At 36.7% G+C, this 13,647-nt stretch overlaps 2 protein-coding genes across 3 annotated transcripts; one reads left to right on the top strand and one right to left on the bottom strand.

Moving 5' to 3' along the window:
- The first annotated feature begins 826 nt into the window (after window positions 1-826).
- LOC113874950 lies at window positions 827-9,809 on the top strand. Of its 2 annotated transcripts, none has more exons than XM_027513275.1 (9): window positions 827-981; window positions 2,129-2,214; window positions 2,337-3,245; window positions 3,334-3,463; window positions 4,058-4,846; window positions 5,006-7,745; window positions 8,554-8,744; window positions 8,889-8,948; window positions 9,184-9,809. In XM_027513275.1, the coding sequence occupies exons 1-9, from the start codon at window positions 912-914 to the stop codon at window positions 9,540-9,542; spliced, it is 5,334 nt and encodes a 1,777-aa protein (XP_027369076.1). In that variant the 5' UTR covers window positions 827-911; the 3' UTR covers window positions 9,543-9,809. The 2 variants fall into 2 exon arrangements, with proteins under 2 accessions (XP_027369076.1, XP_027369075.1); XM_027513274.1 differs by having other exon boundaries at window positions 2,129-2,217; window positions 2,334-3,245.
- A 729-nt stretch (window positions 9,810-10,538) lies between these two features.
- LOC113874951 lies at window positions 10,539-12,927 on the bottom strand. Its single transcript, XM_027513277.1, has 3 exons — window positions 12,599-12,927; window positions 12,015-12,239; window positions 10,539-10,940 (listed from the first exon to the last, which is right to left on the bottom strand). The coding sequence occupies exons 1-3, from the start codon at window positions 12,827-12,829 to the stop codon at window positions 10,860-10,862; spliced, it is 537 nt and encodes a 178-aa protein (XP_027369078.1). The 5' UTR covers window positions 12,830-12,927; the 3' UTR covers window positions 10,539-10,859.
- Window positions 12,928-13,647: the final 720 nt, after the last annotated feature.

The following is a 13,647-nucleotide window of genomic DNA, read 5'->3' as shown; positions in this document are numbered from 1 at the left end:
AGGAAGAAGTAATTTTCTATTAATAAAATCATTTTTAAAATAAGATTATTTTTATCTTTTGAACAGTCGTAACTATTTCTTATGTGACATGGAAGATTTTACAAAATTGTTTATAATATATAAAAAATTTATTTGTCATTAAAATAAATATAGTTAAAACTATTATTTAAATATTAATTTTGTATAAACCCTTTTCAGATAATTTAAAAAATCTAAAGAGAAACCCAATTCCCCTGTATTTAGCATGGAACTAAGCTTGCAAGGTAAAGCCAAAAGTACAAAATCAGAATATCGTGAATTATTTGTCTAGAAGCCAAACTAAGCGGCAGAAAAAAATGAAAAAGCAATGGGAAAATGAATTAAAAACAGAGAAAGAACAACACCCAGATTTTACCCTACATGCCATGTGCCATGCTTCAAAATCCAAATCACAAAAAAATATCTATAACTCAAAATTATCACAAAAAATAAAAATAAAAAATTGACGATCACACCATGTTTCACGAAACGGCACTATCAGCAGTCGTTTTGTAAAATCGGGTTGTGACGTGTGGGGAAGTGCGCACCAATGATGGAAATCGAAAAAATACGAGGGAAAATCTAACATCCCTAAATTCCTTCATAATCCCCACTAAGAAAGGCGCGTGAGAAACACGAAGCTAAAAGACTGGGCACGGTGAACTTCACAGCGCGTGGTTATTTCATTTCCAAGAATCCAAAAGGCTTGCACTAACGTGCGCTACGGGGTTGCAGAGTTTTAACGTGCACCCTAGCACATTATAATGTGTGTTGAAAGGGTTAACCTATATTCCCCCTTTAGCCTTAAGGTTTGGTTTGTGTCTTCAACAAAGCGCAAAAAAGGGTTTTCGCTCAGTACTCACTCGGTTCCTTCACACTCTCGCTGATCATCAATGGCTGAACGCGCCACTTCCGATACTCGCCTCAACCTCTCTGCTGCATCTCCATTGCAGATCTCCAAAGGTTTTTTATATATATATATTTATATATATATTTGTCTTGTTATTATTATTTCTTCTTCTTCTTCTGTTACGGTTTATTACTTACGCTACTATCCCCTAGCTTCTGTTCAGACGTTTTCGGTTGTTATTTTTGTTTCGGATTTTGAAAACGACGGAAATGCACTTCGTTTATCTGTTCGAGTTTAGGGTTTTGTTTTGCTCTGTGTACGGAACTCGTTTTGATTAGTTTGGGAACGGAAATGACATTGACGAATTCGTTGCTACTAAGGGATTTGCGTACCGCATTCTGCTGTTTTCTCAACTATTTTGTAATGATTGTTAAGTTTTAAGGCATCATTCTAATTTTCCGTTTGTGCTGTTGTTCTTTGTAAACTTGAGTTTTCCAAGATTATAGCTTTACACTGCAGTGAACGACGCCGTTTTATGGAATCTGGGTTTTTTATTTTTCTGAGATGCTTGGTAGATTTCACTGTACTGGAATCGAAAAAAATTAGCCCTTTGAGATTTTGTCAGTTTTTTTTTACTAAAATAAGTAAAATAATTAACACAATTTCAAATTAGGCTGCTGCCATGTGATTCTGTTTGTTGTTGCTTGATACACAGACTGATATTTTGGTTCCTCTCAGTTTTTTTGGGACAATTGACTGTGATTTTTTAGCCTTCCTTACATGTAATTTTGCTTATCTTTGATGAGAGGTCTATACACGTTAAATTCAGGTTCATGCATGCCCACATTTTTTATGTTGTATTAGTGTTTTCTTTATAAATTCAGCGACTGTTTTGTTAATCTTGTACTCAACTTAGTGAAATATCTATTGGCCTGATCCCGTGTTGATTTCAGTTTCTTGTTGTGAGAGGTTGTCAATAAAAATCTCTCTTTTCCTCCTTAAAATTATTTTTTTATTAACTTCTCCTGTGTATTATTCTTTTCTGCTGAATATGATTTTTTTTGCCCTTGGTGAAGTGTTCTGACAAACTCTGTTCCTAGTTTTTGTAGTGGCCCAATGGGGATATATTATTAGTTCCTTCTCTGTATATCTTTTCTGTGCTCTGGATTTTTAGGAACGGATGTTGACGGCTTTGGTTGCACAACTTTTTGAGATTGGATACAATCTTTAATTCCTTTTTAACTGAAGTTTCTTGTGCAGATGTCCAAGGATCTGACAATGCTATTCCACTCTCACCACAGTGGCTTCTGCCAAAGCCAGCTGAGAGTAAACCTGGAATAGGATCTGTGGTTTGTTCTCACTACTACTGGATTTTATTTGTTTATAAATTTTTTAGATCACTTTTCTTTTACTATAACATTCCAGAAATAGTTTATGACATTCTTATCTATTTCTCATGACTTAGGAGAACCATTTGGTCTCAAATAGACCATTTGGCAATCGCTCAGAGACTGTTAAGACATCTGGAAATGGAGAGGATGTGCTTGATGCCCATAAGAGAAAGGATGTCTTTAGGCCGTCCATGTTTGACACAGAAAGTGGACGTCGTGATAGGTGGCGTGATGAAGAAAGAGACACTAAGTCCTCCATACGCAAGGATTGTTGGAGGGATGGGGACAAAGACCTGGGTGATTCTCGCAGAGTGGATCGATGGACAGAAAATTTGCCAGTGAGGAACTTTGGAGAAGCACGTCGAGGTCCATCTGATAATCATAAACGGAATGATTCAGGAAACCGAGAAACTAACTTTGATCAGCGGCGTGAGAGTAAGTGGAACACACGCTGGGGTCCTGATGATAAGGAGCCAGAAGGCACTCGTGAGAGATGGAGTGACCCTGGAAAAGATGGTGATATACACTTGGACAAAGGCTTGTCTCACATTTCCAATCATGGAAAGGATGAGAAGGAGGGAGACCATTATCGGCCTTGGAGACCTAACTATTCACAAAGCCGTGGAAGGGTAGAGCCTCCCCATTCCCAAAATGCAACTCCAAACAAGCTAGTTTCAACATTTTCCTATGGGCGTGGGCGTGGGGAGAATACACCCCCAGTCTCTAGTCTTGGACATGGTCGGGCTGGTTCTGGTGGTAGCTTTTTAAATAGCCCATACTCTGGAACTGCAATGGAACAAATTGAAAGTGGGCATGAAGATCCTTGTCCCTTCAGATATAATCGGACAAAATTGCTTGATGTGTACAGAGTGACTAATATGGGTACAAATAGAAAACTACTTGATGATTTTGTGCAGGTTCCTAATCTTACTCAGGATGAACTGTTGGAGCCTCTAGCTCTTCTGGCACCACATTCTGAGGAACTGGTAAATCATGTCTTTGTTTTGTTTTCTTTATTAGCGGATGTCATTGTCTTTTCTAATGGTTAAGTGTTTTGCTTTTCTATTTTAAAAGTCTGTCTTAAAGGGTATTGACAAAGGCGACATAACTAGCAGCAGTGCACCTCAGGTGCCAAAAGATGGAAGGGGCTCTACAGATTTTACACATACAAGACGAATAAAGCCTGGAAGTGCACCTTTCCAAGGTACATTCAGGATATAGACTCACAGTTACATTTGACTGCAGGATAACTTTTGGAACTGGATCGTTTTCACAGGCTCTGATAATAATTATAGTGATCAAGGTTTTGACATTTTGAAAGTTGGTTATATTAATTGTTTGGTGCTAAACATGAAATGAAAATACTCAGCTTTAGCACCCAAATTAACATGAAAAATACTGGATTTTAAGGTATCCTCCAACATGTTAAAAATAAAGGTATGGCTAAATACAGAAGTGAATGAAACCCTTGGAATATGGTATGTTTAGATATCTTCACATGATAAACATACGTTTGTTTCTATTTTGGTTTTCTAAATGGTACTCTACTCATATTACCATAACACATTGTTAGAAAGCCTATGATTTTGATGATTTACAGGTCAGATGATTATGCTAATATGGACACAGACAAAGGCAGCTCTTAATTGTTGATTCTCCCTTGCTTTATTAGTTGCCTCTTTCAACTTCAATAATTTTCTACATTGCTTAAATGCACTATTCTTTCTGCCATTCCACAAGTAGAATTTCCTCTGTCTCTGTTTTCCAGGAGTTTTTTTTTAATATATTTTATGTACAGATAAAGTTGAAGATGGAGGCTCTTACAAAATGTCTGATGAGGTATCCCGTAATAGAGATACATCTCTTGATGCAATTAGTGCTGCTCATCCTGGTGCATGGCGAACATTGCCGTCGGGTGAACATGCTAGCACCCCATTTCATGATAGCAGAGATGTACCAAGTGATGTTAGATTAAGAAAATCTGATTTGAGCTCACACCAGCTAAAAGATCCTCATAATCAGTGGGAAAATAATTTGGGTTATTTATCTGACACCAAAGAAGTAGGTAAGTGGCAAGCTAGTGAAGATCCTGTTATTAAGAGGCAGCTTTCTGGCATTTTGGACAGTGAACTTGAAATCAGGAGAGTTCTGCAGACTGCCCCCGAGGAGTTATCCCTTTTCTATAAAGATCCTAAGGGTCAAATTCAAGGTCCATTTAAAGGAATTGATATTATTGGATGGTTTGAGGCAGGATATTTTGGTATTGATTTACCTGTTCGTCAGGAAAATTCATCAGCAGACTCACCATGGTTGTCTCTTGGTGATGTCATGCCCCATTTACGAGCCAAAGCCCGACCACCACCAGGGTTTTCTGCACCAAAACCAAATGACATTACAGATATACCTGGCCGGCAAATTACCAGTACATTTGGGAATGCCCTTACTGGTTTGAGTGAGGTTGACATATTAACAAGTGATTCCAGGCATAGACAGAGTTCTGATACTGAAGCTGAAAATAGGTTTTTGGAGTCACTTATGTCCGGTAACAAGAGTGGTCCTCCTGTTGATAGCCTGGGATTATCAGAAGGTTCTTACCTGTTATTGTTTAATTATTTCTTTTTCTATAATTTAGATATAAATGTATTTCCATGCATTGATAGTTCCCTAATTTTTCATTTTCTGTATACTGAACTGACCAATCTTTGAGATGACTCTATTGACATTGATCATGATATATTAATTTCAGGATTACAAGGGTTTGTTGGAAGTAATCCTGGTAGTATTGGCCCATCAGGAGTAGATAGTGGAAACAACCTATACATGCTTGCAAAGAGGATGGCACTTGAACGACAAAGGTCCTTACCAAATCCTTACCCATTTTGGTCGGGGCGTGACACAGCTTCATTTGCTCCGAAATCAGATATCCCAGATGCATCATTGCATGCAAAACTCTTGTCTTCAGTGAGTGATAACTCCCGTCAACCTCAGTCCCAAACTTCGGAGTTGATGTCAATCATCCATGGATTATCTGATAGGACATCTGCAGGCTTAAATAATGGTGCTGCTGGATGGCCAAATTATCCCTTGCAAGGTGGATTGGACCCCCTGCAGAGTAAAATTGATGTAATTCATGATCAGAATTTTCCTCAAGTGCCGTTTGGAATTCAACAACAAAGGTTGCCTATACAAAACCAATTGTCTTTAAGCAATTTACTATCTCAAGCTGCTGATAACCCATCTAACACTATAACAGCAGAGAAGCTACTTTCATCTGGTTTGTCACAAGATCCACAAATATTAAATATGTTGCAACAGCAATATTTGTTGCAGTTGCATTCTCAAGCAGCTGCTCAAGCACAGCAGATTCCCTTGTTAGATAAACTCCTGCTGCTGAAGCAGCAGCAGCAGAAGCAGGAGGAGGAGCAGCAGCAGCAGTTACTTCGACAACAACATCAACAACTTCTATCCCAAGTGTTGCAAGACCAACAATCTAGCCAGCTTTTTGGCAATTCTTTTGGGCAGTTGCAAGGTGTATTACCAATGGGGAATTTGCGAGTGGATCCTTCTCAACTTCAACCACCACAAGAGATCTTTTCCACTACCTCTCAGACTCCAATTCCCAATGTGCATGAGCATAATTCCAATTCTTTGAATTTACCTCTGAAAGCTAGCCAAGACACAAGTTATAATGTAAGCAGTGATGCTGCTTCTATACATCTTCCACATCAATTATTTGGGGATACTAGTCCTCAGAATAATTGGGGCCCTAATCTTACTGAACAGAATAATGAAATGTATCAGAAGGAAATATTCCCAATACCAACTCTTGTTGAGAGTTCTCCATTGCTTGATCAGAACCGATCCAGAGAGGAACCCCATGTTGTGCAGGAACCTGTTTCTGACCACATTGCTAAGCCAATGGAGCAGGTGCCAGATGGGCATTCTGGGCCTAATGGTATTGTTGTAAGTGCAACTTCTAAGCAGGGTGAGAATACGGGACATCTACAGTCAGTTGTACCTGCCATAGGTATATCTTCAGCTGGATCTATTGAAATACCACAGGCAAGTGATCTTGGTGTGGAGGTAAAGATCAAATCAAATATTGTGCGTCAAGGGCAGCATGCTGGAAGAGACAGTTCTGTATCTGAACCCTCTCTGGGAGATGTGCGAAATGTTGAAGGAGGTGAACCCAAAAAGGTTACTGAAAAGAAATCTAAGAAGCATAAATCTACTAAATCTCAGTCTGCTGATCAATCCAAGGGAGTGACAAAAACTGTCACTGTGCAGCCGTCAAAGCTGTCAGAGGTTGAAGTGCCAAATTTGATCAAGTTGGGGAAAGCCAACAAGGATGAACCAGTACATGAAACAAATCTGCAACAAAGAGGTCAGGGAAATCAGACTGGAATTGTGGTCCCAGAGGCAGCTGATCATCAAGAAGCTAGTGGCCTGCATGCTACTGTTACTGGAAGCATCACTGAAACTGTTGATGTGGGTGAGGCTAAGGCAGCTGGCTCTGTTCTGACACATAAAACTGATTTACCTACAGGACGTGCATGGAAACCTGCTCCAGGTGTAAAGCCAAAATCTTTCTTAGAAATTCAACAGGAAGAACAGAGAAAGGCTGAGACAGAAATGCTTGTACCAGATATCACTGCTTCTGTCAATTCAGTGAGTCTGATTACTCCCACTGCCTGGGCTGGGGTTGTGGCAAATCCAGACTCTGTGAAGGTATCCAGTGAAACTCACAAAGGAGGCAATACAGAATATCCTGTTAAATCTGAGACTTCTCAAAATCTCAAGAACAAGAAAAGTCCACTACATGATCTATTAGCAGAAGAAGTTTTGAAGAAATCTAATGAACTAGATGTTAAGGTTCCAGATGATATATTGCCTTCTCATAATTTAACTGTGCAATCAGAATCGCTAGATGATAGCAACTTTATTGAGGCAAAAGATTCTAAAAGAAGCCGTAAAAAGTCATCAAAATCAAAGGGATCAGGGACAAAAACTTCAGTGCCTGTTGCATCTACTGAGGTAACTATAGTTTCAAGCCCCATTGAAAAGGGTAAAAGCTCTCGTGCTGCACAGCAGGAGAAAGAAGAATTGCCTGCCATCCCTGCAGGACCCTCTCTGGGAGACTTTGTTCTTTGGAAAGGAGAGCGAGAACCACCAAGCCCATCTCCTCCTCCAGCATGGTCTACTGATTCTGGTAGGGTTCCTAAACCAACATCATTAAGGGATATTCTGAAGGAGCAGGAGAAAAAGGCCCCATCTGCAGTGCCCTCAAACCCAATGCCTACCCCTCAGAAATTTCAGCCTAACCAGGCTACATGGAGTAGCACTTCTTCACGGTCAATTTCAGCTTCCTCTCCCTCCAAAGCTGCTTCTCCGATTCAGATAAATTCCCAAGCTTCTCAATCAAAATACAAAGGGGATGATGACTTGTTCTGGGGTCCAATGGAGCATTCTAAGCAAGAAACTAAGCAGTATGACTTCTGTCTCGTTGCATTTTAGTTTTAGTATATGCATATTTAGCTTTTACTTTTTTACACAAACTTTTCTTCTGAATATTTTATAAGTTTTTTTTTTTTTGGAAGCAAAATAAGCTAATCTAAACACATCTATGTTTTGGAAATTGTTATATTTTGCATCATAGTTGTAAATATTTAAAATGAACTGAATGTTACTTTCAGAAGAATGGGAAAATCATCCTCAGGTGACCCTATAGTTAGATTTCCCGAGTTGCACTATATAGCCTGGTCCAGCATGAGAATTCACCAGTAGTATAGCATTGTAGGATTTCTTACTTTTCTTAAATTGTTGAAGTTTGACATTTGTTAACTATGGATGTATCATGGAAGCGGTCATATTCTGTTCTATATGATGTTCAACAAGCAAGAATAGTAGGGTTTATTGGCTAAACAATAGGTTATAGTTAGGATTTTCTTTTTATTTATAAAAAAGTGTGTATGACTGCTTGTGAAGTGCAGAGAAATTTAAATTAATCATCTTAACTTGTATGTCTGGGATTTTTACATTTGTTGTTGAGTCTTTCCCCCCATTCCTCTGTCCTCTTGCTTTGGGGGATTGGAGAATTGTGAGCCCCCACCCCCCCTCCAAACAAAACCCCAAAGTCTACTTTGATGACTGACCCTATAAAGCATGGTTTCATTATAAAACTTGAATATTTTAAAGCTACATATCCAACAGTAGTTGTTGATTCAAAAAGTTTCCAGGTTTGATGAAAAAAGTTTGTGAACTGTGGCTGATTTATTTTGTTTTCCTCATATGCAGGTCAGATTTCCCCCAGCTTGTAAGCCAGGGGAGCTGGGGGTCAAAAAATGTGGCGTTGAAAGCTAATTCGCCTGGATTATCGCGACAAAAATCAGTGAGTGGCAAACCAACTGAACGGTCTCTATCATCATCACCTGCCTCTTCTCAATCAGTGCTGAAACTGAAGAAAGATGCCATGACGAAGCATTCTGGTTGGGAAAATATAGTTTATTGTTTCTTTATTTCAAATTTAGTGTTCTTTTCACTTGCTCAGTAGCTCTATCTAATGGATTCTTTTATATACTCAAGTGGATCTTCTGATGTTCTAATGTACTGACAAATTTTTAACTTTCCAGAGGCCACGGACTTCAGGGATTGGTGTGAGAATGAGTGTGTTAGGCTTATTGGGACAAAAGGTACATATATCATTCAGATTTTGGTTGTGATTCTTTAAATTTTGTAATGTTAACTAGATATTGGTTTTGAATTGAGCAGTTAAAATATGACATCATGGATTTGGCCGAGTCTATGATGTTTGCTTATTATTATCACCTTGCTTGAACTTGCTGCTTTTAGGTTGTTAAGTAATTTATTCTCGAGGCACAATAATATGTTTTTTTAACTCTTATTTTCTTTTGGGCATTGCTGCAGATACAAGTTTCCTTGAATTTTGCTTGAAGCAATCAAGATCAGAAGCTGAGATGCTTCTCATAGAAAACCTTGGATCATATGATCCTGACCATGAATTCATTGATAAATTCCTCAATTATAAGGAGTTGTTACCATCAGATGTTTTGGACATAGCTTTTCAGAGTAGGAATGATAAGAAAGTTACTGGACTTGGTGCTGCAAATGCAGATATACAGGATGTGGACCACACTGAAGGATCCTCTAAAGGAATTGGAAAGAAGAAGGGTAAAAAGGGGAAAAAGGTCAGCCCTTCAGTTTTGGGATTTAACGTTGTGAGTAACCGGATCATGATGGGTGAGATCCAGAGTGTAGAAGATTAAGATTTATGGTTGTTACGGTAGATGTAAATACATTTTGGTCGTACTTTGTACATGTTTTTCCCCCGTTGTAGGAGTTTTATGTTCTTTTTTATACAGAAATAGCAGCAGCATTTATTGGATCTGCTTAACCAATTTTGTGATCTAATTTAGGAGTTGTTTTGACGTTTGATCGAACTGGGAATGATATGATCTTCTGTCAACCTTAACGTTATTCAATTCATTTTTCAGTTTTCAACTGCCTTGTGGTGTGAATACTGTTTTGTGATTTCAATGTTGGTTTTTCACCTCTAGAGTAAATCCTAAATTACTCCATAAGAAATGTATGGATGATGTGTATTGGTCCTTGAAGTTGAACCATGATATTTAAAAAACATTATTTATTTGTTTTTGTAAGAAATCATCTTATAGACTTTTTGCATTTTACTGTTTGTTATTTTGTATTAAAATAATTTAAATAAAATCAGTTTTATAAAGTCAGATTAGAGAATGGTTTTTATAATTGGAGATTAACATATGTTTTATATACAATTTTTTAGGACCGAGGATTAATTTGAGGGTGGACTTCACTCAACTCGGTTTTGTAATATTATTAGTTTTATTAGCAGTTGGAGTTATTATTTTAGAATAATAAACTTGAGAAGTAATGCCAAACGCGTTGAATTGCTCTACTCAAGTGTAGAAACAGAATGAGAACTTAAAAAAATGTTAGAATCATGAAATTGATTCGAAATATCATGGTTGATGTGACTTCTAATGTTTAAAAATATTGCAAAAGGAATCCTTTAATTTTAATTTCAGTGACTGAAGATTAAACAGGGAAATCAAAAAATTGAAGAGAGTCTACTAAAGAAGATACATAATTTCAGGAACTTAGGAAGCGGAATCCTGGTTTTGTTTCATTTCAGTTTTGATCAATTAATCCCTGGAAAAAGTAACGTGACACATGCAACTATTTCCCGGAGAACGAGTACGCAAGAGGTGAGAATGAATTTCTCTCGCACTTATTTTCTTCGTACCATTCCTTATTGTCTTATAGCAGAGTTATTGACACCGTCTAAGAAGGCAATTCTTCTTTGGTACATTCAATGACTTTATTAGCATAAATATGTAATGTACAATTTTTACTCAAATATTTTACTATACAACCTAATACTAAAGGCTATACAAAATAATTACTTGTTCGTTTGGAAATAATACGCAAACGGGCAAGGGAGTATTTTGAAATGCGTATTATTCATAAACGATCCACTTCAGTCTGTCGAGTACTACACATCAGTGTCGTGTTTTGAAGTTCAATAGCAGAAGTAAGGTTTTTTGTTATTGATTACTGCCAAATGTAGTGTCCACGCTATTCTCTGCTTGCTTCATTTTTCTTGAACCCCTCATATTCTGCCCAAGCTGATCATGAAAACAAAATTGTTATTTTAATAAGAAAATGCTAACAAGTGTCCTTAAAGCACTGGTTAACAAATAAAAATACAAATATTTTATTAAAAAATGTAAAAATACACTTACGTTCATTATTTTCAATGCATTCCAATATGTTTTTCAATAAAAGCTTACTATTTATTGATTTCTTAACTAATACCCTTAAGACACTAATTAACAAGACCTTTTAATAAATAATCAAGCGTGAAATTCACAGCCATAACAAGAGATAAGATTGATTGCTAAGTGAGGGAAAAACAGTAACATGTAGATTGAGAGAAATGCATGCTACACATGGTTGTTACCAAACAAATTTCTTGATAAAGAATTAGCACCATTGAAATGCCAATGGTGAACCTTTTCACAGATAATACAAGTCGTATGTCAACTTAAACAAATGAGATGGTTTCACATAATATATAACTTGGTGCAGACCTGAAGGCTGAATGCCGGAAACAAAGGGTTGTTTAAGAGCATTCCAAACTGTAAGAGGAATGACTTGAGAAGCATCCTATCTATTGGAAATTCTTGATTCAAAATTCAATTGCGCAAAATCTGAAATTCTAATTGGTTTGTGTAACCCATCATTGCCTTCAAAGTTCGCAAGTATGTTTAGCAAACCTGGTTTGTCATCTAGCTGAGATGTATCCCTTAAATGACACTCAAATAGCTCTAATTGTTTACAGCTAAAAAAAACATAGGATTGTTTTCTGAAAGTCCCAAGTAGTACAACATAGATAACAGGAAAAGTACCAAAATTTGAGCCAATGGGCCTTCTGGCGCAGGAAGTTTTACAAAGAACAAACAACTTTAGATACACAAAATAATAAAATATAAAAGTGAAGTTATATACCAACAATCAAAGCAAAACAAAACTACTTTGCCAGGCAGCCGAAGACTCAAATACAAAGCTGCAAGACTATTGTCTATAAATCAGACAACAATAAATTCACACAATAAAGACTCAAATTTTACATTACATTGCACATGAGATGACATAATCAAGTATGATCAATTTTCATCACAAACAATATCTTAACTTACCAAGTCTGATTTCAAGTGAAAAGAAAGGGGATGCAAATTGAGAGAGTGGAGGGACATCTTGGCAATTTCTGAAACAGCAGCATCTCGCACGCCCGGAACATCACTCACCAAGTGCTCATAAGCAGCATGAAAAGCATCATACCAAAAACGAGGTAACCGAGTGGAGATGCTATGTGTGTACACATCCCACATGCGCCTCACCACCTTCTCCCTCTCCTCCACTTCCTATTTCCCAATTCACATTAAAAAAATCAAATCCAAGTCAGCATATGATGTCAGAATAACTCAACATACATAGACACGACTAAGATTCATAGTACCCAAAAAGGATTTGGTCACACCTTTGAGTAACATGACGTGGTTTAAGAGAGAATAATATAATTTTTATTAAATTTAATTACTGGGTCTTGCAATAACTCCTTGTTTTTATAAAAAAATGTATCATTTTTTCTTTAGTATGATCATATGATGTTACTTACCAACATAAGAAAATACAAATTCAACAACAAAAAAAAAAAAAAACAACAACATAATAATAATACAAATAATTGTGCAGTAGCATGTAAATGTATGTATGTATATACCAGCACATCGAGATCATCAACAGTGGTAGGGTCAAAGTGGCGAGTGAGGTTTGTAGCTGACCATTTGAGAGTGAGGGAACCAGTGAACATTGACCAAAGAGCGAGAAGGATAATAGCAGCTAACACCCAGAACATGTAGTGTCCCTTTGGCACAACACCATTAGAATTATCTCTCTTTGTCTTTGGGTTTGTGGTTAGAGAAGGTGTGACGGTGGGATCTTCCTCCTTCATCTTATTATCTTCCCTTCAATAATGGAATCAATGTCTTTGCTTTGCTTTGGTGAGTGGACAATGACTACACCAAAAGCACTTTCACTTAACAAGAAGCTGAGGGAAGAGGATGAGTGAATCCTCACAAATATCAATGGTCTTGCTGGGTGGGTGTGGGTTGTGTTGTGGGCCCGCTTTCCAATTATTTATTGACACTATTTTCAAATCCTGTTGTGGCTGTGCCAATATCCATTATTAATTAATAATTATTTGGGTAACTTTTTTTATAATTATTTTATTTTATAAGTCTTATTAAATTAAAAAATTACTCTAATTCTTAACTTATAATTTTGAGTTTTAATAAATGTAGTTTTATTAAATATTAAAAATAAAATTACATATACTTACATGTAATATGTTATTTTAAAAAAATAAATTAATATATTCTTATGTAAAATAGATTAGACTATTCACTAATTTAAAAGACATAGGAAAGTATGACTTCTTCTTTTTTTTTGTCTTAGGTGTGGTGATGATTCTGAATTAATCATCTATGTCTTATGTGATTATTTTTATACAAAATAAATTTGAGATCATTTTATCCTTTCTAAACATTGGACTATTTTTTTAGTAATAATCTGTATAATTAGGTTAGTAGCAATTTATCTAATCAGCATCATAATAATTTTTCTAATTGGACTTGACTATTTGGGCATGTAATTTGGTATCTATGGCTTGAGAGGGATACCTTATTTTTCAGCAATCTTCCATCTTACCCAATAATCCAATTCAAAAAATAATTTATGATTGAGCTATTTTAATTGTATTTTCAGGACTAA

Source organism: Abrus precatorius, unplaced genomic scaffold (assembly GCF_003935025.1).
Source record: "Abrus precatorius isolate BTA unplaced genomic scaffold, Abrus_2018 Scaffold8, whole genome shotgun sequence".
Taxonomy (NCBI): domain Eukaryota; kingdom Viridiplantae; phylum Streptophyta; class Magnoliopsida; order Fabales; family Fabaceae; genus Abrus; species Abrus precatorius.
The sequence above is the reverse complement of the archived record's forward strand: the minus strand, read 5'-3'. Positions and strand labels throughout refer to the sequence as shown.

Excerpts from the sequence above, each read along its gene's own strand:
- LOC113874951 (XM_027513277.1), bottom strand. The coding sequence starts at position 12,829 with ATGAAGGAGGAAGATCCCACCGTCACACCTTCTCTAACCACAAACCCA. Across the intron at positions 12,240-12,598 it reads TTGATGATCTCGATGTGCTG|GAAGTGGAGGAGAGGGAGAA; the intron begins GTATATACATAC and ends ATTGGGAAATAG. Across the intron at positions 10,941-12,014 it reads TTCACTTGAAATCAGACTTG|CTTGGGCAGAATATGAGGGG; the intron begins GTAAGTTAAGAT and ends TTTCATGATCAG.
- LOC113874950 (XM_027513274.1), top strand. The coding sequence starts at position 912 with ATGGCTGAACGCGCCACTTCCGATACTCGCCTCAACCTCTCTGCTGCA. Across the intron at positions 3,246-3,333 it reads CACCACATTCTGAGGAACTG|TCTGTCTTAAAGGGTATTGA; the intron begins GTAAATCATGTC and ends CTATTTTAAAAG. Across the intron at positions 3,464-4,057 it reads TGGAAGTGCACCTTTCCAAG|ATAAAGTTGAAGATGGAGGC; the intron begins GTACATTCAGGA and ends TTTTATGTACAG.